This window comes from Eumetopias jubatus, unplaced genomic scaffold (assembly GCF_037043125.1).
Source record: "Eumetopias jubatus isolate StellerSeaLion01/CBP00866 unplaced genomic scaffold, mEumJub1_p1.0 scaffold_17, whole genome shotgun sequence".
Taxonomy (NCBI): domain Eukaryota; kingdom Metazoa; phylum Chordata; class Mammalia; order Carnivora; family Otariidae; genus Eumetopias; species Eumetopias jubatus.
The window spans coordinates 31,190,651-31,216,191 of NW_028274823.1; the positions used below are offsets into that span (position 1 = coordinate 31,190,651).

The window sequence follows — 25,541 nt, forward strand, 5'->3', positions numbered from 1 at the left end:
ATTTACTTATTACAGGTGTATAGAAACAGGAGAGCACGCATTCCGATGGGTCTCGAAGATGACTAAGCATCTTTTGTGGATTATCTCACTTCATTTCCATTTTTATGGATGAGGAAACAGAGGCCTCCAGAGAATAAGTAATCTGCCCAAGGCCACCAAGACAGTAAATGGTAGAGCTTGTAGAGAGACCTAGGCAGTATGATGCCACAACCTAATGTTATCCACTACGCTGTACTGATCCCTCCCCCCGCAGTGGAAGAAGATGTGGAACAAAAATATCTGCTCTGTTTAATAACTAAATAGTACTTTTAATTTCCACAGGAAAAAAAAAATTTTTTTTTTTTAATGAAAAAACTCTTTTGCAGGCAGGTATAAGAATATCTGCCTAAAGCATAAAGAAGTCAGAAGGAAATATATCAGGAATCTTCCATATGCGTTTTCTCAGATATGAAGAATGGGAGAGCTATGAAGCATAATAAAGGAAGAATCTTCTATAATCTGTACAGCCTCAGCACCAAAGTGAGTCTTCATTCACAACTAAAGGCTTTCTTTTATTTATTTTTTTTAAAGATTTTATTCATTTGAGATAGAGAGAGAGAGAGAGAGCATGAGCCGGGGGAGAGGCAGAGGGAGAGGGAGAAGCAGGCTTCCCACCGAGCCAGGAGCCCGATGTGGGGCTCGATCCCAGGACCCCGGGATCAGGACCTGAGCCGAAGGCAGACGCCCAACCATCTGAGGCACCCAGGCGCCCCTAAAGGCTTTCTTTTAAAAAGTAAGTAAGAGAGTACTCACTGAGCCATTTTTAATTACATCACTGAAATGTCCGCTGAGTAAGTGGGCATTTAAATCAAATACTTCAAATGAAGCTGTATGCTAATGCACTTACAGAAAAACGGAGGGCAATACTCAAAACGTACCTGTGCAAAATGCCTGCCACAGTACACAGAGCATTCCAGTTAATGTGACATGCACAGGGTAGGGAGGCATGAGACACTGCACAAAGAGTCGGATCTTCTCCCTCTTCTGATCTTCTGAGATAATTGTGGTTATCAGAGAGAAAGCACTTTCTTCAGAGATAACCAACTACTAAAGGGTTAAGGATATTACACATTCACCTTTACTCTAGTTCTATTATTGCCATCTATAAAAAAACAGTTTCTATATAGTCTGTAAAGGGCCTTTGAGTGAACATGCATTGGAAAAATCAAAACTGCCTCATTATAATCATTAAGGTTTCAAAAATTAGTTGGGTTCCACGCTGAAACTCCAGCACCTGCCATGACACACTCTGTCACTGGTTATCTGGCCAGTGCAGCTTAGAGTCCGCAAGCTGCCTGCTATCACCACAACAGAGTGGACAGGAAGTATTAATGGCCTTGTTAGACCGGCAATAAACAAGGAGTTTGAAACTTCAATTCGTTTAATGGAAAAATGAAGTTACTTTTTGGTAAGTGGAATTTTCAGAATAAATTGCCTTTGCAGATTCCAGAGTTCGTGGGCTCAGGCAATGAGACTAAAGCCTGGAAGGTTGATAAAAAGTCCTTAAGTGTAAAGCCAGAGTCCCTGACCTTTACATATAAGTCAACAGCCTAAAAAGAGGGAAAGAGAGAGATTTTAACCTAAATTCCAAACTACAGGGAAAAAAAAACCCTGCTGTGGATCAGTGGAAATATTTTCTAAGAACTTGCAGGTACTGCGAAATAATCAGAAGATAGGTTAATCTAGATGTACTCTAATGGAGCCACCCAAGACTGTCTTTGGAGAAAAAAATACCTCCTACAGTTACTATCATCCATGTCAGTTGCTGATTTTCCTTAATCTGTCTTCTACTTGCAACCTAAACCATTAGATAATATCATGGCAATCATGGCCCCGTAAAACCACAGCAAATGTTTTCTGCCTGGGAGACTCCTATGTCTTCACAGGAAAATTTTGCTCAGACTTTAGAGCAAGAACTATAGAAAAAAGCCATGGATGATGAGCTGAAAAGCCCAAACCTATCTCTTGGAAAACAATTAAAGAGCATGGATTAGGATGGCTTGGTGTGTGGAACAGGAGAACAAATCCTGAAATGTCTTCCCTCTAAACATAAGGCATGAAAACAATTTTAATAAACTTGAGAGGCTTCTAGGAAATGGAGTGGGCTTCATTCATTTTTTTTTTTTAAACACATGCCTTACAGTGAGTCTAGAGAACTAGAGAGGAACACCATCACTTCAACTCACCTCGAGCTTCCTGCAGTTTCTTGAGCTCTGCTTCCCTTTCAGTTTTGCTCTGTTTACTTCGAACCCCAAGGGCACTGATGACTAACCTTCTGGCTAGGGCTGCCGAAGTCTCAGGACGCTCCTTGGCTGGCTGCAGGAACTCTAAAAGGGAAAAAAGCGGAGGGGGGGGAGCAGAAGCAAGTAAGGAAGAGAAATCTAGCACCAAATGATTTAACTCTGTAATTAACATATAAAATAGACTAACAAGGGCTGCCTCAGCAGTAATTAACACAGGCCAATAGATGATGATCAGAGGAAACTAACATGGCAATATACAAACAACCCTGGCTTCATTATCTGTATTAACACAATTTCTACGGTGACCCTTGCAAACAGTTCAACATTGAGGTAAACCAGAGAAGGATGTCATCAGAAAATGGTTGCTGCATTGCTTGGCTGTATCTCCCACTCTCTCCTCTCTCCAAGTGGCTGCTCAGATGCCGTATTTCCAAAATAGCCTTTTGTCTTTTCCTTAAAAACATACTTCCTTTAATGAGATCTTGCCATTTGCAACGACGTGGATGGAACTGGAGGGTGTTATGCTGAGTGAAATGGGTCAGTCAGAGAAAGACGTGTATCATATGACCTCACTGATATGAGGAATTCTTAATCTCAGGAAACAAACTGAGGGTTGCCGGAGTGGTGGGGGGTGGGAGGGATTGGGTGGCTGGGTGACAGACATTGGGGAGGGTATGTGCTACGGTGAGCACTGTGAATTGTACAAGACTGATGAATCACGGATCTGTACTTCTGAAACAAATAATGCAGTATATGTTAAGAAAAAAAAAAGAAGAAGAAGATAGCAGGAGGGGGAGAATGAAGGGGAGTAAGTCAGAGGGGGAGACGAACCATGAGAGACGATGGACTCTGAAAAACAAACTGAGGGTTCTAGAGGGGAGAGGGGTGGGGGGATGGGTTAGCCTGGTGATGGGTATTGAAGAGGGCACATTCTGCGTGGAGCACTGGGTGTTATGCACAAACAATGAATAATGGAACACATCAAAAACTAATGATGTAATGTATGGTGATTAACATAACACTAAAAATTATTTTAAAAAAACGTACTTCCTTTAACATTAAAAATAAAAAAGTGATACGCCTTTAGAACTCTAGATGAGGTACAAGTGCTAGAAAAAACAGTAACACAGCTACCAACAAGAAAAAGCCCCTGAGATGACTGGCTCACCGGCATACGCTCTGGCTTTGGCCTTGGCCGCTCTTGTGGCCTGTGACAAGGGCCGGGTTTTCACCACAGTCTGTTTACTACCCAGAGCATCACGAGCTGTGAAGAGGAATAAATATAAGAAAGCAGAAGATATGAAGAAGAGTGATACAAAGGAAAATTTAAGGCTAGCTCTCAGTATTTCCTAGATGTCTAGATGTTACACCTTTTTTTTTTCATGGCAAACAAAAGAGATGGTCAGCTCTAGAAAATCCATGAACAGCTTGGCAAGTGATTATTTTATATCAGGGATCAGCAAACTATAGTTTTGTGACCAAATCCAGCCATCCACCTGTTCTTGTTAACATTTTACTGAAACAGAGCCATTTCTATTCGTTTGAATACTGGTTTAGGGATACTTCCTTGTTACAACAGCAGAATTAAGTAGTGACAGACACCTTACACCCCAAAATATTTACTACCTGGCCCTTTACAGTTTGCAGACCCCTATTCTACATGGTTCAGAGAGGAACCAACATCTCTAATTTCTTTGAATGCCTCTGTATCACATCTATCATGAGGCTAATGATATAAGTGAAAAGGCCCAATCATATATTCAGAAAGTAGGTATTATAATTTCGCACTGGAAAGATTTAAGAGCTACTTCAAATTCATTTGTCTGGGTGGGAAAAAAAAAAAATCACAAAATGCTTCTTAAATTTCTACCTATAATCTGTTTATGTATGATCATAACTGACAGTTATATAGCACATAACCTTGGAAGTTGGCTCTCTCTCCAAATTACGACTGGATTAAGGTGGAAAGGGAGAGGGAGAGCACATGGGTACAAAGTACTATGCCTCAAAAATCTGTATCTGCCATTTACCTACACTGGCTGAATAAAATGCCAGTTGGCTAGAATACAAGGGAAATAAGAACAAGTAGCAAGAGAAAATAGACAATAAGGAAAGACCACAGCAATCCACTGGGTGAATACCTGTAATTGGACTGGAGAATACTCCTAGGGCGTGTGTGTCATCCACCCATTTAATATCAAATCCTTTCTTTCTGCAACAAAACAATACAATTTTATTTCTTAAAATAAAATTTACTTTTATGAAACATCTTTCAAATAGAGTCTCATAAAGCATTTCATGATGAGATAAACACTCAACGAGCACACAGGTGGAATGGGGATAATGACACAAAAAACAGCTTGGAGGACAGAAGAAGCCACTGAATTCTAAAAGCAATAATACCGTCATAAAGAAATACCTGGGAGTATTTTACGTTCCCAGCCATTTTATAGACATCAACTAATTAATCCTCACATGTCCCTTGGGGAGGTGAAGTATTTATCGCACTATTTACAAGAGATGCTCTTACGGGCACAGAAGAAGAAGAAATGAAAGGAGGAAGCAGAGGAGGAGCAGAAGAATATTGGAAGAGGAGGTAGGCAGAGAAGGTCACCTGGATTTCATGCAAATGTAGGCACACGGAGAGACAGAAAGAGAGGGAGACAGGTCATTTAAAGCAAGAAACAAACAAAAAAGAAACCCCCCAAAAAACAAAAAAAAAAAACCAAGTAATTGAGAAAAAAGACAACTATAATCAGAGAGGCTGACCTATTATTTCTAGCTGTAGAAAGGAAGTAAGAAAGGGAAAACAGGAAAGAATTGTGGCAAAGTCAGAAAAATTCAGGATAAAAGGTACAGGATCAGAGAAACATCAGACAGGATTAGAGAGAATCAAAAGAATGACTATTAAAAACACCTTTATTCTGGAGCAGAGCTATTATATTTTTTTTTAAGAATTTATTTATTTGAGAGAGAGAATGAGCACAATAACTATTCAAAATGATGACATTTTTTCAGCGAGGAACTTAAAAACTGCTCACAGATTCAACATAGTTCTGTAGAAAGGGCATGGGGCTGAGGGTCAGATACAAAAGGACTCGGGGTTCTGCCACCTTGAGATCTTGGGCAGATTTAACTTCTCTTGAAGCTAGGTCTGCTCATCTGTAGAAATGGGCATAGCACCTTCCAAACAGAGTTATTGTGAAAATGGAAATGAGATCATCTGTGACAAGGCAAAGAGCACAGTGTTGAGCACTTACAGGCATTTAATAAATAAATGGTGCTCATTTTTTATGACTAAGAGCAATATTCATCAGAAAGATTATTAATACTGATAAACATGGTGACTAAAATATAAAGTTGACTCGGGTACCTGACTCTCAGACATTATTATAGGCTTTTGCACCGTGACCTTGATTTTATTTTTATAAAGCACTAATAAAGAAAGAAAAAGAGACAACAGCTAAAATATCTTCCTTCAGTCAAGAAAAAAAATTGCTTTGAGGAAAAAAGGAATGAAGGAGGCTTTGAAGGTTAGAGAATTTCCTGAATGTAAGGGTAAGTTTGACCATGGCATAAAATGACCACAGGGGTTGGAGACTGAAAAAGTTCAATAGCAGAAGAGCCTGTATAATAAGAGTTTACAAAAAGCTTAGAAAAAGACCTTAGATGGGATCTGGAGAGCCTTTTAGACTTTGGAATGTCATAATCCTTTAAAATGCTTCTCCTCTTTTGGGAATGTTTTTGGGTTTGACAGAAAAATGGTCTTGCAGGTAAGATTAGGAAGAAACAAAGCAAAGGGAAATTAATAATTCGTAAGAATTAACTAGCCTTTAGGAAATTCTAGACATCAACAAAACTAACCTTGGTTTTAAAAATCATTACTAATAACAATCTAAGGTAGTACTAATTTGAGATTTAAGCTCATTGACTGCTTTTTAAAATCTATTAGGCACTCTATATGGAACAGGCCCTGATATCAGACTGACTGACTGACCCAGTACATTTAGCGGAAGGTCTTTGGAAAGATTAACTGTCCTCCAGGATCCAGTCACCCCCTTTTTTCTTTTAGCTATAGAACTGATACCCTCCCCTCCATCCAAATTTAAGTGAGGTACATGGCTGCTAACTAATTTTGCCTGTTCTAGAACTTTATAGAAAAACAGGGTGCTCTTTTTTTTTTAAGAATTTATTTATTTGAGAGAGAGAGAGAGAGAGAGAGAATGAGCAGTGGGGGGGGGGGGGCAGAAGGAGAGGGAAAAGCAGGCTCCCCGCTGAGCAGGAAGCCCAATGCAGGGCTCGATCCCAGGACTCCGAGATCATGACCTGAGCCAAAGGTAGATGCTTAACCAGCTGAGCCGCCCAGGCGCCCCTTGTTTTTTTTTAATGATTTTTATTGTTATGTTAATCACCATACATTACATCATTAGTTTTTGATGTAGTGTTCCATGATTCATTGTTTCTGCATAACACCCAGTGCTCCACGCAAAATGTGCCCTCTTTAATACCCATCACCAGGCTAACCCATCCCCCCATGCCCCTCCCCTCTAGAACCCTCAGTTTGTTTTTCAGAGTCCATCATCTCTAATGGTTCGGCGCCCCTTGTTTTTGTACATCAAATTTCACTGAATACAGCCATGGTCATGTGTTCACATACTGTCTGTGGCTGCTTTTGTGCAACGATGGCAGAGCGGCCTAAAATATTTCCTATCTGGCTCTGTAAGACGTGGGGGGTTAAACCCTAACTGACACAGAATCTTACAAATTCAAGATCTACATGCATGGAATTTTAAATTTAAATGTGTAGTATCAGACAAAAAACCTAGTTCATTTTTCGTATCAGGATTAGAATGTTAAAGTATAATCCTTCTTGGTATTGACTTCTCCCAGATCCTTAAGATCTTTTCCCTAATAACTTTCTTTCTGAAGCTTATTTTTTATTGTTTCTTTATTCCTGAAGCTTATTTTCTTCTTATAAACTAAAGATACAGAGGTATACTTCTGATTGTTTTACCTTGTCCTATATATGTATGAACTATGTATGAAGAGTTAATGCAATTGTTTTCAAACTCACATAAGTTTTAATTTATATTTTCACTAATTTAATAAAATTAAAACAATGAAATATGAGTGTGAAAAAGAAAAGATGTTGTATCCATAAAAACTTAACTGAATGCTTTGGAAGAGTAGAGAATGGTGAAGTCACTAAAAAATCCAAAAATGACTATCAATTATGTTTGGGCAAGACAGCTATAAAAAGACAGAGAAAACATTTTAACCTATAAGGAGTAAGCACTCAGATGCCTCTAAAGGTACATTAAAGTTCTCACTCCACTTTAGTTGATATATTATGAGGATAACATACAAGAACTCTTCTATCAATAGACCAGTAACTTAAAAGAAATAAAAAAGGCCTTAGCACCACATCAAAGACTGGCAAGTGACTAGACATTTATATGTGTTGTTAAAATAAACTAGTTGACACATAACAATCATTTTTTTATTGTTCTCCACTTGACTATTTCTATCTTAGTGGTCAGAATAACCTCAAATCAATAATTTAATTTACAGTGCTGCTGAACTCTTTGGGCTCTTGGTGCTTGGCAGAAGAAAACACGTATCCTCTCAGGAGAAATCCTCTTCTACTGTAGACTTCAATTCCCATAAATAAAATTCCAAGGAAAATAGTTGGCTCACAGTAATAAAAAAAATAACTAAACCGCCAAAAAAGCAAGGCACCATGTGTGAGAATTTGCAGAAACAGAACTAAAAAGACTTCAGGTAGAGGAATTACCAGACACAAACCACAGAAGGTCTATGTTTAATACATTTAAGACATTTTTTAAATCTTGAAAATATTTTAGAAAAAAACAAGAAACTAAAAAAATGACCGTACAGATTTGAAAGAGAAATAGAGAACTTAGAAAAAAAGAAAAATATAAATGAAATTTAAACATTCAATGGACAGACTTAACAGCAAATTAAACACAGCTGAAGAAAAAATTAGTGAACTGGAAATAAGAGCCAAGGAAACTATTCAGAATGTAACAGAGACAAACACGGAAAATATAAAAGAGAGGTAACATGAAGATTAAGTGAAAAGTTCTAATATATATTTTCTTGGCATCTTAGAGAAGGGAAAAGAGAAAGACTGGCACAAAGGCACTACCTGAAGAGATAACTACGTGTTCTCCAAAACCAATGAAAAATCCTTACTGATTTAAGAAGCTCAAATAATCTCAAGAAGAATAAAATTTAAAAAACACAAAGCCACACCATACTAAAATGCACAATACAAAACAAAGAGAAACCCCTAAGAGCATCCAAAGAGAAAAGACAGATTACATTCAGAAGCAACGGTTGTGAACTTTCAGCAGGCTTCTTATTCTCCACAGAGAAAGCCAGGAGGCAGTAGAATAAATCTGCACTTTTCTGAGAGAAAAATGACTGCCAACCTAGAATTCTATACCTAGCAAACATGTCTTTCAAAAATGAAATAACTGAAATAATGCCATTAAAAAAACAATAAAAAACCCAACCAAGTTTGTTAACAGCAGATTGTTACTAAATTAAATGGTAAAAGAGTATGTTCCATGCAAAAAGAAAATGATTTCAGATGGAAGAAATGAGATGCAAGAGATATAAAGGAAGAACACAGAAAGTGGATCAATCTGAATGCTGACTCTATAAAATAGTAACATCAAATGGAGTTTAAAAAGAAAAAATGTTAAAAAGAAAACAGTCTCAATAGCATATCAGTTGGGGGTGGTGGAAAGGGAGGGAATGGAATTGGGAAATGGAGTTAAAAAGCCCTTATACTGTTTGGAAAGAGTGTAAAAATACTAACTTTAGGCATTGGTAAGTTAAGCATGCATTTTGTAATTTCTAAAGTAACCACCAAAGAATAGAAACAGTATCATTTCCAAACAAAATCGAATGAGAAAAAAATACCTCATCAATCCAAAAGAAGGCAAGAAAGAAGAGAAAAAAATGAAACAAGTAAACACAAAAAAAGATGGCAGGCATACATCCAAATATATCAATAATTATAATAACTATAAATGGACTAAATGCATCACAAAGACATCCAGAAGATATAACTGAAAATACTCTTAAATGCTCAAAGTGGGGTCTAGAAAGACTATTTGGCATTTTTAAAGAACTTAGAAGACAGGCTTGATACAGAAGATTTCTAAAGGACTTGGAAAAGACAATAAACAAAACTGATGCTAAATAAAGTGAACAACAGGGAATATGCAAACAAGAGATGATTTTTCAGAAGACATTTTAAGAAAATTTCATCCCGCCTAACCAAACATGCCCAGCTATTTGCAAATACTTACTGATAACTGCAAAAAACGCGCAGGAGGTCTTCAGTACGAAATTCTTGGGGGAAGTCATAAATTTCAATGACATGTGGAAATTCACAATCACTGAGGTCAATATCAGAAACTTCATGGTTGTAATAATCAAATCTAGGTTCCTGGATGCTTTCTCTATTCTTCATATTGCCTGATAACTAGAGAAGAAGAAGCATATAAGTAACTGTTACATCAAGCCAGAGCATTATAAAATATCCTACCATATGTAAATAATCTGCCTTGTCTCCATATTCCAATTCCTTAACCTTTAGCACTGTCTCCGTATTAATGCTGTTCAAGAATACAATAATGACCAGAGGTCTATCATCCAGTTTATATTAACATGTGGAATACTTAAAAAGGTGTTGAAATTGCAACAAAGAGAGGCAATGCATGAAACTTAACTTGCATCTATCAACCAGAGTGTGAGAAAATGCAGAATGATTAATGTGGTGAGATACAAATGGTACATCTTGGAAAATGAATTTCAATAGCTGAAGAGATGAATTAATAACATTTGTTTTATTTGAGCTTATTATCAGGCTCATCTCAGTTTCTTTTCTGGAAGTAAACAAAAACAAAACAAATTTTAAAAATGAAAACACTTTGTTAGTCTACCTTTTCTTATATGTAGCTTACAAGGGAATTTGTTAAGACAAATATGAGTGGTAGAAGTAATTATATTTAAGGTCTCTAGCATGACAGCGACCTATAGGAATTCCCACATAGCAGATTAGTTTAAAAAATAACAGTAATGGGTGGGAGGCGGAGCAAGATGGCGGAGGAGTAGGAGACCTAGATTTCGTCTGGTCTCAGGAATTCAGCTGAATAGGGATCAAACCATTCTGAATACCTACGAACTCAACAGGAGACCGAAGAAGAGAGTAGCAACAACTCTCTGAACAGAGAAGCGACCACTTACTGGAAAGGTAGGATGTGCGGAGTAGTGAATCTGAGGCAATATTCGGCAGGAGAGATGGCGGGGGAGGGGGCCTCCGCCCGCCGCTTCTGGCATGTGATAGAGCCTCGGAGCACAAAATCGGAACTTTTAGAAGCCGGCTCCGCTGAGGGACGTCGCTCCAGTGGCTAAGCGGGGGGTAGAACCTTCGCGGGACAGTGTGGTCTCAGGACCCTCAGGGTCACAGAAAGACCGGGGGCGCCTGAGTGCAGCAGAGCGCCCAGGTATCGGAGCGGGGAAGCCGGCCACGGAAACGGAGCCCAGGCACCGGCTCTCAGCTCGGGGTTGCCATAAACTGTGATCCGCGGCCCAGTCGGGCCACTGTTCCTCCAGCAGGGACCCAACAAGCGGCAGATCCGGGGAGACTCCCCTCCCTCCCCCAGGAGGAGCGGCGCAGGAGCGCACCCCAGGAATCTGCTCGGTTTGGAGACTCCACACGGGGTCGAGTGCCAGAGATAGAAATGCTCGGTCACAGGCCGGGTGAGCACACAGTGCGGCCGGAGACCAGGGAGACGGGAATGACTGCTTTTCTCTGGGGGCGCACTGAGGAGCGGGGCCCCGAGTTCTCAGCTCCTCCAAGTGGAGATTGGGAGGCCACCATTTTCGCCCTGGTCTTCCAAAGCTGTACTGAGAGCTTGCAGGGAACAAAAGCTCCTGAGAGCAAACCCGAACAGCTTGCTTAGCCCGGACCCACAAGGGCAGAGCAATTCCGCTCCGGCAAAGACATTTGGGAACCACGGCAACAGGCCCCTCCCCCAGAAGATCAGCACGAACAGCCAGCAAGCCAAGACCAAGTTTACCGATCAAGGAGAACGGGAGAACTCCAGCGCTACGGGAATACTGCACATAGAATTCATGGTTTTTACCATGATTCATTAGTTTTTCAAAGTTAATTTTTTTAACTGTTTTTTTTTTAATTTTTCTTTTTCCCTTTTTCAACCAACATCTTATCAATCCCTTTTTTGAAAAAAACATTTTTTATTCTTCATTTTTAGAGTCATATTTTATCCCTTCATACTAGTTACCCTTATTTTTGGCATATATATATATATATATATATATATATATATATATGTTGTTCTCTCTTTAAAATTTTGAGATACAGTTTCTTCTCACAGATCAAAATATACCCTAAATCACTAGTGTATGGCTTTGTTCTAGTCTCCTGCGTGATCACATTCTTTTTTTTTTAATCTTCTTTCTTTTTTCAAACAACTTATCAAATCCTTTTATAAAATCTTTTATAATTTTCATCTTTACACTCATCTTCCATCCCTTCATTGTATCAAGCCTTATTTGGTACATATATAAGTCTCTCTTCCTTTAAAATTTTAGGAGGCACTTTTTTCTAACAGACAAAAATGCGCCCAAAATCTAGTGTGCGGCACTGATCTATGCACTAGCCTGATCATATTTGATCATAATCTATTTTTTTGTATTGTTCTGTTTTTGTTTTTATCTTTTTCTTTTTTTTCTTTCTTTTTCTTTTATCTTTCTTTTCTCTTTCTTTCCCTTTCTTTTCCCCTGCTGTCAGGTCTTTTCTGATTTGTATAGAGTATATTCGCTGGGGACGTTGTTAACCTGTTAGCATTTTGTTCCCTCATTCATCTATTCTCCTATGAACAAAATGACAAGACGAAAAAAATCACCTCAGCAAAAAGAACAAGAGATACTACTGTCTGCCAGGGACCTACTCAATACAGACATTAGTATGATGTCAGACCTACAGTTCAGAATCATGACTTTAAAGATACTAGCTGGGCTTGAAAAAAGCGTGGAAGTTATTAGAGAAACCCTTTCTGGAGAAATAAAAGAACTAAAATCTAACCAAGTCGAAAACAAAAAGGCTATTAATGAGGTGCAATAAAAACGGGGGGCACTAACTGCTAGCATAAATGAGGCAGAAGAGAGAATCAGCGATATAGAAGACCAAATGATGCAAAATAACGAGGCTGAGAAAAAGAGAAACAACTACAGGATCACGAGGGCAGAATTCGAGAGATAAGCGATACGATAAGATGAAACAACATTAGAATAATTGGGATCCCAGAAGAAGAAGAAAGAGAGACAGGGGCAGAAGGTATATTGGAGCAAATAATAGCAGAGAACTTCCCTAATGTGAGCAAGGAAACAGGCATCAAAATCCAGGAAGCACAGAGAACCCCTCTCAGAATCAATAAAAATAGGTCAACACCCCAACATCTAATAGTAAAACTTACGAGTCTCAGAGACAAAGAAAAAATCCTGAAAGCAGCTCGGGAGAAGAGATATGTAACCTACAATAGCAGAAACATTAGATTGGCAACAGACCTATCCACAGAGACCTGGCAGGCCAGAAAGGACTGGCATGATATCTTCAGAGCACTAAACAAGAAAAATATGCAGCCAAGAATACTATATCCAGCTAGGCTCTCATTGAAAATTGAAGGAGAGATAAAAGCTTCCACGACAAACAAAAACTAAACGAATTTGCAAACACAAAACCAGCCATCCAAGAAATATTAAAAGGGGTCCTCTAAGCAAAGACAGAGCCTAAAAGCAGCATAGATCAGAAAGGAACAGAGACAATATACAGTAACAGTCACCTTACAGGCAATACAATGACACTAAATTCATACCTTTCAATAGTTACCCTGAATGTAAATGGGCTAAATGCCCAATCAAAAGACACAGGCTATCAGATTGGATTAAAAAACAAGACCCATCGATATGCTGTCTGCAAGAAACTCATTTTAGACCCAAAGACATGCCCAGATTGAAAGTGACGGGGTGGAAAACCATTTACCATGCTAATGGACACCAAAAGAAAGCTGGGGTGGCAATCCTTGTATCAGACAAATTAGATTTTAAAACAAAGACTGTAATAAGAGATGAGGAAGGACACTCTATCCTACTTAACAGGTCTCTCCAAAAAGAAGATCTAACAATTGTAAATATCTATGTCCCTAACATGGGAGCAGCCAATTATATAAGGCAATTAATAACAAAAGCGAAGAAACACATTGACAACAATACAATGATAGTGGGGGACTTTAACACCCCCCTGACTGAAATGGACAGATCATCTAAGCAAAAGATCAAGAAGGAAATAAAGACTTTACATGACACACTGGACCAAATGGACTTCACAGACATATTCAGAACATTCCATCCCAGAGCAACGGAATACACATTCTTCTCTAGTGCCCATGGAACATTCTCCAGAATTGATCACATCCTAGGTCACAAATCAGGTCTCAACTGGTACCAAAAGATTGGGATCATTCCCTGCATATTTTCAGACCACAATGCTTTGAAACTAGAACTCAATCACAGGGGAAAGTCGGAAAGAACTCAAATACATGGAGGCTAAAGAGCATCCTACTAAAGAATGAATGGGTCAACCAGGAAATTAAAGAAGAATTCAAAAAATTCATGGAAACCAATGAAAATGAAAACACAACTATTCAAAATCTTTGGGATACAGCAAAGGCAGTCCTGAGAGGAAAGTATATAGCAATACAAGCCTTTCTCAAAACACAAGAAAGGTCTCAAATACACAACCTAACCCTACACCTAAAGGAGCTGGATAAAGACCAACAAATAAAGCCTAAACCCAGCAGGAGAAGAGAAATCATAAAGATCAGAGCAGAAATCAATGAACTAGAAACCAAAAGAACAGTAGAACAGATCAATGAAACTAGGAGCTGGTTCTCTGAAAGAATTAACAAGATTGATAAACCCCTGGCCAGACTGATCAAAAAGAAAAGAGAAATGACCCAAATCAACAAAATCCTGAATGAAAGAGGAGAGATCACAACCAACACCAAAGAAATACAAACAATTATAAGAACATATTATGAGCAACTACATGCCAGCAAATTAGATAACCTGGAAGAAATGGATGCATGCCTAGAGATGTATCAACTACCAAGATTGAACCAGGAAGAAATAGGAAACCTGAACAGACCTATAACCACTAAGGAAATTGAAGCAGTCATCAAAAATCTCCCAACAAACAAAAGCCCAGGGCCAGATGGCTTCCCAGGGGAATTCTAGCAGACATTTCAAGAAGAATTAATACCTATTCTCCTGAAACTGTTCCAAAACATAGAAATGGAAGGAAAACTTCCAAACTCATTTTATGAGGCCACCATTACCTTGATCCCAAAACCAAAGACCCCATCAAAAAGGAGAATTACAGACCAATATCCTTGATGAACATGGATGCAAAAATTCTCACCAAAATACTAGCCAATAGGATCCAACAGTACATTAAAAGGATTATTCACCACGACCAAGTGGGATTTATCCCTGGGATGCAAGGCTGGTTCAACAACCGCAAATCAATCAACGTGATAGGATACATTAACAAGAGAAAGAACAAGAATCATATGATCCTCTCAATAGATGCATTTGACAAAGTACAGCATCCTTTCTTGATCAAAACTCTTCAGAGTATAGGGATAGAGGGTACATACCTCAATATCATAAAAGCCATCTATGAAAAACCTACAGCAAATATCATTCTCAATGGGGAAAAGCTGAGAGCTTTCCCCCAAAGGTCAGGAACGTGGCAGGGATGTCCACTATCACCACTGCTATTCAACATAGTATTAGAAGTCCTAGCCACAGCAATCAGACAACAAAAAGAAATCAAAGGCATCCAAATCAGCAAAGAGGAAGTCAAACTCCCACTCTTTGCAGATGATATGATACTGTATGTGGAAAACCCAAAAGACTCCACCCCAAAACTGCTAGAACTCATACAGGAATTCAGTCAAGTAGCAGGATATAAAATCAATGCACAGAAATCAGTGGCATTCCTATACACCAACAAGACAGAAGAGAGACAAATCAAGGAGTCGATCCCATTTACAATTGCACCCAAAACCATAAGATACCTAGGAATAAATTTAACCAAAGAGGCAAAGGATCTGTACTCAGAAAACTATAAAATACTCATGAAAGAAATTGAAGAAGACACAAAGAAATGGAAAAACGTTCCATGATCACGGATTGGAAGAACAAACATTGTGAAGATGTCAATGCTACCTAGAGCAATCTACACATTCAATGCAATCCCCATCAAAATACCATCCACTTTTTTCAAAGAAATGGAACAAACAATCCTAAAATTTGTATGGAACCAGAAGAGACCCCGAATAGCCAAAGGAATATTGAAAAAGAAAAGCAAAGCTGGCGGCATCACAATTCCGGACTTCCGGCTCTATTACAAAGCTGTCATCATCAAGACAATATGGTACTGGCACAAAAACAGACACAAAGATCAATGGAACAGAATCGAGTGCCCAGAAATGGACCCTCAACTCTATGGTCAACTAATCTTTGACAAAGCAGGAAAGAATGTCCCATGGAAAAAAGACAGTCTCTTCAACAAATGGTGTTGAGAAAATTGGACAGCCACATGCAGAAGAATGAAACTGGACCATTTCCTTATACCACACACAAAAAGAGACTCCAAATGGTTGAAACACCTAAACGTGAGACAGGAGTCCATCAAAATCCTAAAGAACACATGCAGCAACCTCTTCGACCTCAGCCACAGCAACTTCTTCCTAGAAACATCGCCAAAGGCAAGGGAAGCCAGGGCAAAAATGAACTATTGGGACCTCATCAAGATAAAAAGCTTTTGCACAGCAAAAGAAACAGTCCACAAAACCAAAAGACAACCGACAGAATGGAGAAGATATTTGCAAATGACATATCAGATAAAGGGCTAGTATCCAAAATCTATAAAGAACTTATCAAACTCAGCACCCAAAGAACAAATAATCCAATCAAGAAACGGGCAGAAGACATGAACAGACATTTTTCCAAAGAAGACATCCAAATGGCCAACAGACACATGAAGAAGTGCTCAACATCGCTCGGCATCAGGGAAATCGAAATCAAAACCTCAATGAGATACCACACCAGTCAGAATGGCTAGAATTAACAAGTCAGGAAACGACAGATGTTGGCGGGGATGCGGAGAAAGGGGAACCCTCCTACACTGTCGATGGGAATGCAAGCTGGTGCAACCACTCTGGAAAACAGTATGGAGGTTCCTCAAACAGTTGAAAATAGAGCTACCATGCGATCCAGCAACTGCACTACTGGGTATTTACCCCAAAGATACAAATGTAGGGATCCGAAGGGGTACGTGCACCCCGATGTTTATAGCAGCAACGTCCACAATAGCCAAACTGTGGAAAGAGCCAAGATGCCCATCGACAAATGAATGGATAAAGAAGAAGTGGTATATTCACACAATGGAATATTATGCAGCCATCAAAAGGAATGAGATCTTGCCATTTGCAACGACGTGGATGGAACTGGAGGGTGTTATGCTGAGTGATAAGTCAATCAGAGAAAGACATGTATCATATGACCTCCTGATATGAGGAATTCTTAATCTCAGGAAACAAACTGAGGGTTGCTGGAGTGGTGGGGGGTGGGAGGGATGGGGTGGCTGGGTGACAGACACTGGGTAGAGTGTGTGCTATGGTGAGTGCTGTGAATTGTGCAAGACTGTTGAATCACAGATCTGTACTTCTGAAACAAACAATGCAACATATGTTAAGAAAAAAGAAAAAGAAGAAGATAGCAGGAGGGGAAGAATGAAGGGGAGTAAGTGGAGGGGGAGACAAACCATGAGAGACGATGGACTCTGAAAAACAAACTGAGGGTTCTAGAGGGGAGGAGGGTGGGGGGATGGGTTAGCCTGGTGATGGGTATTAAAGAGGGCACATTCTGCATGGAGCACTGGGTGTTATGCAGAAACAATGAATCATGGAACACTACATCAAGAACTAATGATGTAATGTATGGTGATTAACATAATAAAAAAATTAAAATGCAAAAAAAATAAAAAGAGTGTACATCACACACACACACACAAATAACAGTAATGAAAATACTTAAAATTCTACTATTCTATGAGAAAACCGAAGGCTATTAACTATTTCACACTTCTGGAAGCAGAAGGGAAGGGGGAAAAATGGGAAGTGGCAGCAAAGTCAACACAGTCCTTTTGTCATTCACCTGTTTTAAAGCCTAGCTGCTAGTACTGATCACCCAAAGCCTTCAGATCTGAGAGTGTCTTCTCCTTGTTAATCAAAAGTCCAACCAGATCTCTTCAAACTTTTCCCTCATTTCTATTGTGCCTTACTGCCCATCAAATGAGGAAATGAGAATTTGCAATGCCAAGGATACAGCTCCTTTCTTTGCAAAAGTAAAAAATGGATTCAAGAATTTTATTTGGGAGGGAGAAGAGAGAGAAGGTGATATAGGTAAAATCAACAAAAATGTTTATTGTTGTACCTCTAGTTCCTTTTCTCCATTAAGCTTTAGTTTACATTTTTTAAAAAAAGGAATAATAATAGCATCTACACTTCACAGATAGGTATGTGGATTAAATGATTTGTAAGTGCTCAGCACACTAAGTATTATACTTATATAATACCTAAGTATTCAATGAATTCAACCAACTTAAATTTTAACTGAGTGCTGAATCTATTACAGGCCAAGCGCCATGTTATTTCCACTCTGCTTAGGATGTAGAAAGCAGGAAGAGAATTATTCCTTCCACCATAACCACGAGAAAAGATTAGGTGATCCATAAAATAGTAACTTTTCTTGAATTCACCAGATGGCTGAGTATGGGAGACAACCAAAAAAACTGAAACCTCAAGAGTGACAAGTCCCTCCAAAGAGAAACAGAACAGAGAAACTGTTTGCCACTGGCAGATCATGGTCAAAGAAGTGGGCACTACAAAAGTTGGCAAGAAGAAATCAGCTAAACTTAAATTCTTAAAAGCCTCAAGTGGGCTGGTCTGTCAGTTTAAAATAACTGTCCCCGAGACAAGGAAGGTCTGCAGTCATTTCCAAGTCCAACCTTACGTCAGTGCCACACTGTCTTGATTACTGTAGTTTTATAATAGGTTTTGAAATCAGAAAGTTTTATGTCTTCCTATTTTGTCCTTTTTCAAAATCATTTTGGCTATTCTGGTCCCTTGGATTTCCATATAAATTTGAGTATCAGCCTGTCAATTTCTGCCAAAAAAAAAAAGAAAAAAAGAAAAGGACAGCTGGGATTTGCTGAATATGTAAATCAATTTGAGAGGTAGCTCAATAATAAAAAGAAAAGATGAACATGAGATATTTTTCCATTGATTTAGGTCTTCTTTAATTTCTTCCAACAATTGTTTTGTAGTTTCTGGAGTACAAGTTTCATACTTCTTTTCTTAAATTTATTCCTAAAGAGTTTTTAAATACAATTGTAAATGGAACTGTTTTCTTAATTTCATTTTTGGATTTCCGGCACTGACTTTTTGAGTTACTTTGCAAAAACGGAAACAAATCACTGCATGGTTGTGCATTTATAAATTGGGGCTAAATAATGCATTGTGAGACATAAACAATGCATGACTACAAAATGCCTTGGAATTATAAACCCTAAGAATTGATTACATAAGAGGAAGGAAAGGGGCGTCTCGGTGGCTCAGTCAGTTAAGCATCTGCCTTCGGCTCAGGTCGTGATCCCAGGGTCCTGGGATGGAGCCCTGTGTCAGGAACCTTGCTCAGCGGGAAGCCTGCTACTCCCTCTCCCTCTCCCTCTGCCTGTAGCTCCCTCTGCTTGTGCTCTGTCAAACAAATAAATAAAATCTTAAAAAAAATAAAGAGAGGCAGAATGGTCTGCCAGGAACATTTGATTATGGTCCTTTGCTCTAACCTACTCAGCAAAATTGAACTTACATACTTACATCCCATTTCTAAGGAAAGTGTTTTGGCTTCTGGGACTGGTTAAATGCAAAGTATTAATAATAGCAAAACACACAATTCTTATTCTACATTTCAAAACAATAGATATAAAGCCTGCAAATTAGATACTCCTGACTAGATTTTCCTATCAGACACCACTGTTTATCGGGGATTCCTAACTTTTCCAAGGAGGAAGAACTTCATTTCATTTCCCCCCAGTACGGATTTTGGTGAGATCAGTTTACATATCTACTAGTAACACATTTTTTGTGGAGGTATGGTGGTAGGTAGGAGTCCATACCGTTAATGGCGCTTTCTCTCATGAGAATCTCAAACATGACAGGGAGCCTTGATAGTAAAGGAGAGGGGAGTCTGTGACTCTGAAGAGGGAAATGTCTAAAAGAGAACAATACAGAATGAAGTGAGGATCAGAGCAAGACTGTGAAGGGAAGTGAGCGGGTGGGGCCGCTGTCACAGTGGGATTAGACAAGGCAATACACACAGCTTTAAGGAGAGGTTCTAAGATTTCACGCACCAAATTATATATAGATACACCTGCAGCACACCCGCACTGTCCAACATAGTAGTCGCCACGTGGCTACTGAGTACTTGAAAACTGTGGCTAATCTAAATTGAGATGTGTTTTATGCATAAAATACACATCAGATTTCAAAGACAATACAAAAAAATCAATAATTTATATTGATTACATATGTTGAAATGATATTCTGGATATATTATACATTTCACCTGTTTCTTTTTATTTTTCTTAATGTGGCTACTAGAAAATTTTTAATTATATACATGGTTCCTATTTGTAGCTTGCATCATATTTCTATTATAGACAACTGAAACATTTACTCTAAGAGTCACATATACTGAAACAATATCTGCTATACTGTCAATGTGAAACTTTCATATTCTAAGACCTACATATGTATTTTTTCTTTCTGATGACGAAGAAATGTTTGATAGAGCAATAGAGGGGAGAGGTTTTGAATTTGATTCATCCTGATCTATTAGACCAAGGTAAAGTTTGCAAATAACTCAGACCAAATAATTTTGAGTTATGAATCACAAACATTTTAGGATTTTTTTTTTTTTTTTTTACCAATGGTCTGTCTTGTTTATTTATAAAGCATAAGTGAAATCTGAGTGTTCCTTCACAGGCATAACCAGCTTCCACAAAACCATTCAACTAAATTATCTTCCCCAAAGTGAGGGTTTTAAGACTCTTACAGCCTGGTAGTCTGGTCTTGAAAACAAGTCTGCAAAACAGTACCTGACTTGCTATGACTTAACTGCCTTGATCCCTTTTTGTAGAGAAAAAAAAGGTGGGCAAAGTAGGTCAATTAGGCATGGATCGAGTTTTTTATTTTTTGTTGTTTTTTGTTTGATCCTTGGTTCTTCAAGATACAAAAAGAAAAACAGAAAGTTATGAAGTCACCAGCCAGTTACTCTCTACAGACAAAAAACAAAAATATGCTACATTATTTTGGAATAAAGTCATATTTATATCTCTGTCAGACGAGCATGTCAGATGGCTGCTATTATTATCCTGATTACAAAGATGGAGGATTGCATCACCGAGAAACTAAAGGATATCCTTAAGATTACAAATCAAGTTACTGACAGAGTTTGAATCATAACTCAGGTCTTCTGATTGCTAGTCTAGTATTCCTTCCATAACATGATGAAAAGGTCTTTCAGTGAACACAATCAGAAACAGTGCTGTATTAATGTTCAGGACAACTAATTCTCTCTGGTTAAGGATTTGTGGATATAAGGTATTCTAGGAAGATGGAAGGGAAGGGCAAAAAGAGAAAAGGAAGGAGGGAGGGAGGGAAGATCAATGGCAAAACTTAAAAGATAATACAAGGTTGCTGATTTCTTACTAGTTGTATATTCTAGATAGCATACAGAGCATAAATTAAACTTTCCAAAACACTGCTGTGGCCATGTCATTCCTTTGATCAAAAATCTTCAGTGGCTGTACTTAAACCTCCCATAATTTGGCCCCAACCTACCTGTGGTAGGCAGAATAAGAGCCTCTCAAAGATATCCATGTCCTAATTCCCTTAACCTGTGATTATGGTACATGGCAAAGGAGAACTGAGGTAGCGGATGGAATTAAGGTTGCTAATCAGCTGACTTTAAATTCGGAAGATAATCCTGGATTACCTGGGTGGACCCAGTTATAATCACAAGGGTCCTTAAAAGCAGAAGAACTCAGAGGAAAAGAGACAGTGAGTCAGAGCGATGATATTAGAAAGACTCAACTGACCATTGCTGGCTTTGAAATGGAAGGGGCCATGAGCCAAAGAATGTGGGCAGCCTCTAGAAGCTGAAAAGGCAAGAGAATAGGTTCTCCCCAAGAGCCTCTCGAAAGGAATACAGGCCTGCCGACAGCTTAATTAATTAGCCCAGTGAGACCCATTTTAGACTTCTGACCTCCAGAACTATAAGATAGTAAATTTGTGTTGTTTTAAGACACTAGTTTGTGGTAATTTATTACGGCAGCAACAGTATACTAATACACCTTTCTAGCTTTATCTCACGTCATCCCTTAAAATATGCTACATTCCAACCAAAGAGTAATATTCACTATGCCTAAACACATCTTATTTCCTCCTGCCTATTGCTTTGGTCTTATTATTTTGCAAGTGCTAACATCTGTCAGTTTGCACATCTCAAAATATATCACACCATTCTCCAAGGACATATTCAAACACCACCTCTTCTCTGATTCCTCCCCTAAGGACCCCAAAGCATGTATAATCTGATCTTCCTCTACCCTTCTACAGCATTTACCTCATGTGCACTACTTTTGAAATACTCATGACACAACACCTTATATTAGAGCTGGACCTGTCTCTTCCTCCAACCTCATCCTGATTGCCTAACCACCCACCCAACATTTAATGTATGTTCAGCATACATTACAAAAAGAACTTGAATTTCAGTATGTAATAAAGTTGTATTAAACATAATAAACCACTTTAAACTATAGGTGTGTCTGTAAATTTAAACATGGGGGCATCAAGTTACAGGGACAAAGACAACAAAGACTTGACCACAAGTTGGTAGTATAACATGATAACATTACTTACAGAATTAACCCATACAGTCAATTCTCAATTACATAGGTTAGGTTATTCAAGTTCTTTGTTTCTATATTTCTCTTCCCCTTATATCTTGTGGCTACATAACTGCTTATTAAGTCACTTTCTGTTGAAAATCAATTTAAAATGTCATTATTTCCTATAAACCTCAATAAATTAAAAGATTTGGTTGAAGAACAGGTTAAAGCTATAAAAAAACAACAACAAAAAAAGGTTTTTGAACTATCTGGATTTAATTCTATCTAAGGTCATGCCAGTATTACAGAAAGTTGAGGGTAACAGCCAAGAATTTTTCATGTCGGTCTATGGTACTGTGAATAAACCAAAAGCTACAATTAAAATGTTTTACCCATTTAACGTCTCGTCTTTGGCAGCCAGGGAAATAACACTATTAAAAAAAAAAAAGTATTTCAAGTTTTTTCAAATTTCCCATGACCCAAGTTAAAAAACATCCAAAAGGAGTTCCCTAAAAAGGTAATACCAATAAAGTATTACAGCATAAATATCTGTATGCTATGCAGCATAAATGATAGCTTCTAGCCCCCTTTTGTACTATTCTGGACTTATGTCCTTTTCAACAGAAGGAAAATTTGACTTTAAAACTCTCATTCTATATAGTAAGTATAAGAGGAGATAATGTCCCCAGTGGAATTCCCTACCCACAAATAAAATTATCTACTATATCTAGGCTACGCCCCCACTGACCTTACCAGGAAACCAAAGCCGGAAAGGCAAACTTTGGCTTCATAAAATTTGTAACAAGAATGGGTAGAATGCCCTGAAAGGTGCCATCTATAGTTTCTCTAGAATAGGTATAAGCAGTATCTCAATACCTCTGATTATCCTCAGTGGGAGAAAGCCATGGCCATAGCTTTGGATTAGGCATAATTAAAGGGGGGGGGGGGCGGAGAATGAACAAGGAAGCAGAAAAGGAAAAGGGCAAACGGAAATAAAAAAGGTATAACAAGGAGACATGTATGGTGCCCAACAACTGGCTCAGATGATCATTTACTGACCCCAGTGCCAGAGGATAAATTTGAGAGCTCTAGTTCTCTCCCATGGATAGTAATGTATGACACATGAATATATGGGCAAAAACCAAGTGAACATCCTGAACCAACACGGACCTGATTCTTGTTCAGGCAGTACATAAGTTAACATGGCAGACTGATGGTGGCATCCTTGACAAGATGCTAAACAGATCCACCGAACAGATTTAATTTATAGTCAAGAGAAGCACTAAGAAGGCAGGGAGAACATCTCTATTTCCTCCTCTTCCCAGGATGATTGGAAAAACTAGACGGAGAGATGCCAATAATGAAGAAGAAAGACCTAAGACCAGACCACCCAAGAATAGGAGACTGCTATAGGTTTGAATCTTCCCAAACTACCCCTGATAGTTTGACTCAGGTACTGCTATGATAATCAGTGACAATGGCTGCCCACAAGACCTAAGAAACACTGCAAAACAGATAAACTTAGCATTTACTGCCATTCCACTTCTTGCTTAGTTTCTCTAGTCCCTGATTATGCTCCTTTCAGCTACCTAAGATCCTACATCATATCTATGCCAGTTCTCCCAAATAAATTTTTTTTTCTTTATTACTTTATAGAGTATTAGCCCTTGTCTATCTGTCCCCATCAGGCAACACGTATGTACTTCTGACCTTCAAACTGCAGACTGAGACCCACTGCTTTAAGAAATGAGTCAGTCTTGGGGCGCCTGGGTGGCGCAGTCGTTAAGCGTCTGCCTTCAGCTCAGGTCGTGATCCCAGGGTCCTGGGATCGAGCCCGCATCAGGCTCCCTGCTCCACGGGAAGCCTGCTTCTCCCTCTCCCACTCCCCCTGCTTGTGTTCCCTCTCTCACTGTGTCTCTGTCAAATAAATAAATAAAATCTTAAAAAAAAAAAAAGAAAGAAAGAAAGAAAGAAATGAGTCAGTCATGTCCTGGGCAGGCAATATAATAGCATGACCCATCATCTGAAGGATCAGAAACACAGTCTTCGTGCATCAAGCCTAGGATCTAGTATGCCTCGGTATCCTCTTGGCTTTTCTCAACAATCTCAGTTTTTGGCCAATTCACACAAAAGATCTGTACAAGTTGCTGACTAGCATTAATTTCCCTCTGTCCCTAATGTCCCAAAGGCTTTATTACAAATTTATACCTCCTCACACCCCAACCCCAAATTCATAACACAAAACAGTCTGAATTTAAATGTATTTTGACCATTGGCTACCCACTTCAGGAGTCAGGCCTATAGCTGGGTCCCTCTTTTCCTTTCGAACACTCCCTCCCCAAAGCCCAGCAACAGAGTATCCAACATGCCCTCCACGAAATTTCTGATACAAATGATTACATTAATTTAAATCAAAGTGTAGATGAGCTTAATTCTCCTAAAGGTATGTTTCTATCTTTAACCAAACTTTTTAACACAAATGAATTTTTAATTTTGGGATACAGCTCTTAGTAGGTTTTTCTTCTGACTGGGGTGGAGTGTACACTCTGGTTCTCTTTGCCAACCCTACCATTTCCCCTGCCGCTACTGCCACTAAACAGGGAATGAATTAGATGGAATAAACGTTATGAGTTATTTCGCTACTCCTACCCCACCTGCCCCCACTATATCCCACATACCGCATCTCAAGGAGCTCTCTAAAGCAAATGCACCGCCAGGACAGAGTAAGGCACATCAGGAAGCTCTGAAGCTTCAGACAAGAATGCCTCCTTGTACCAATAACAGAGGCCTAGAACTGTTTACCTCTCTCTAGTTCTGAAAAAGCATCAGAAATTAATATGCTATTGGTGTGAATGCAGATTCAGAGGAAAATAATATTATGCAACAAACCTAATGGAGCTCAGATGGGAGATTTTTCATTTTAGGAGATGTTTGGCTTAGAAATGAGCAAACTGTGAGCAATGGTATCCCCTTAATGTTCCCTCTTTCTGTATGAACCAGAGATCTAGTCATCATTCACTAGTGGACTGAACCACAGAGTACATAATTCAATCAGATTCTTCATGGCATGTCTCGAGTGACTGCATTCAAATATATGGCATCTGGAATCCTCACTT

At 38.8% G+C, this 25,541-nt stretch overlaps 1 protein-coding gene across 9 annotated transcripts in view; it reads right to left on the reverse strand.

Annotated features, from left to right (window-relative positions):
• The window catches only part of R3HCC1L (R3H domain and coiled-coil containing 1 like), a 96,298-nt gene that overhangs the window by 7,735 nt on the left and 63,022 nt on the right, over positions 1–25,541 (reverse strand). For 8 of the 9 annotated variants that reach the window (XM_028098528.2, XM_028098531.2, XM_028098534.2 and 5 more), the window contains 4 exons: positions 9,626–9,801; positions 4,424–4,494; positions 3,451–3,546; positions 2,226–2,366 (listed from right to left, as the gene is read on the reverse strand). In XM_028098528.2, coding sequence (XP_027954329.2) covers positions 2,226–2,366; positions 3,451–3,546; positions 4,424–4,494; positions 9,626–9,801 — 484 coding nt within the window. Of the gene's footprint in view, positions 1–2,225; positions 2,367–3,450; positions 3,547–4,423; positions 4,495–9,625; positions 9,802–25,541 lie in introns of those variants that run through there. The other variant, XM_028098533.2, reaches the window with a different exon arrangement.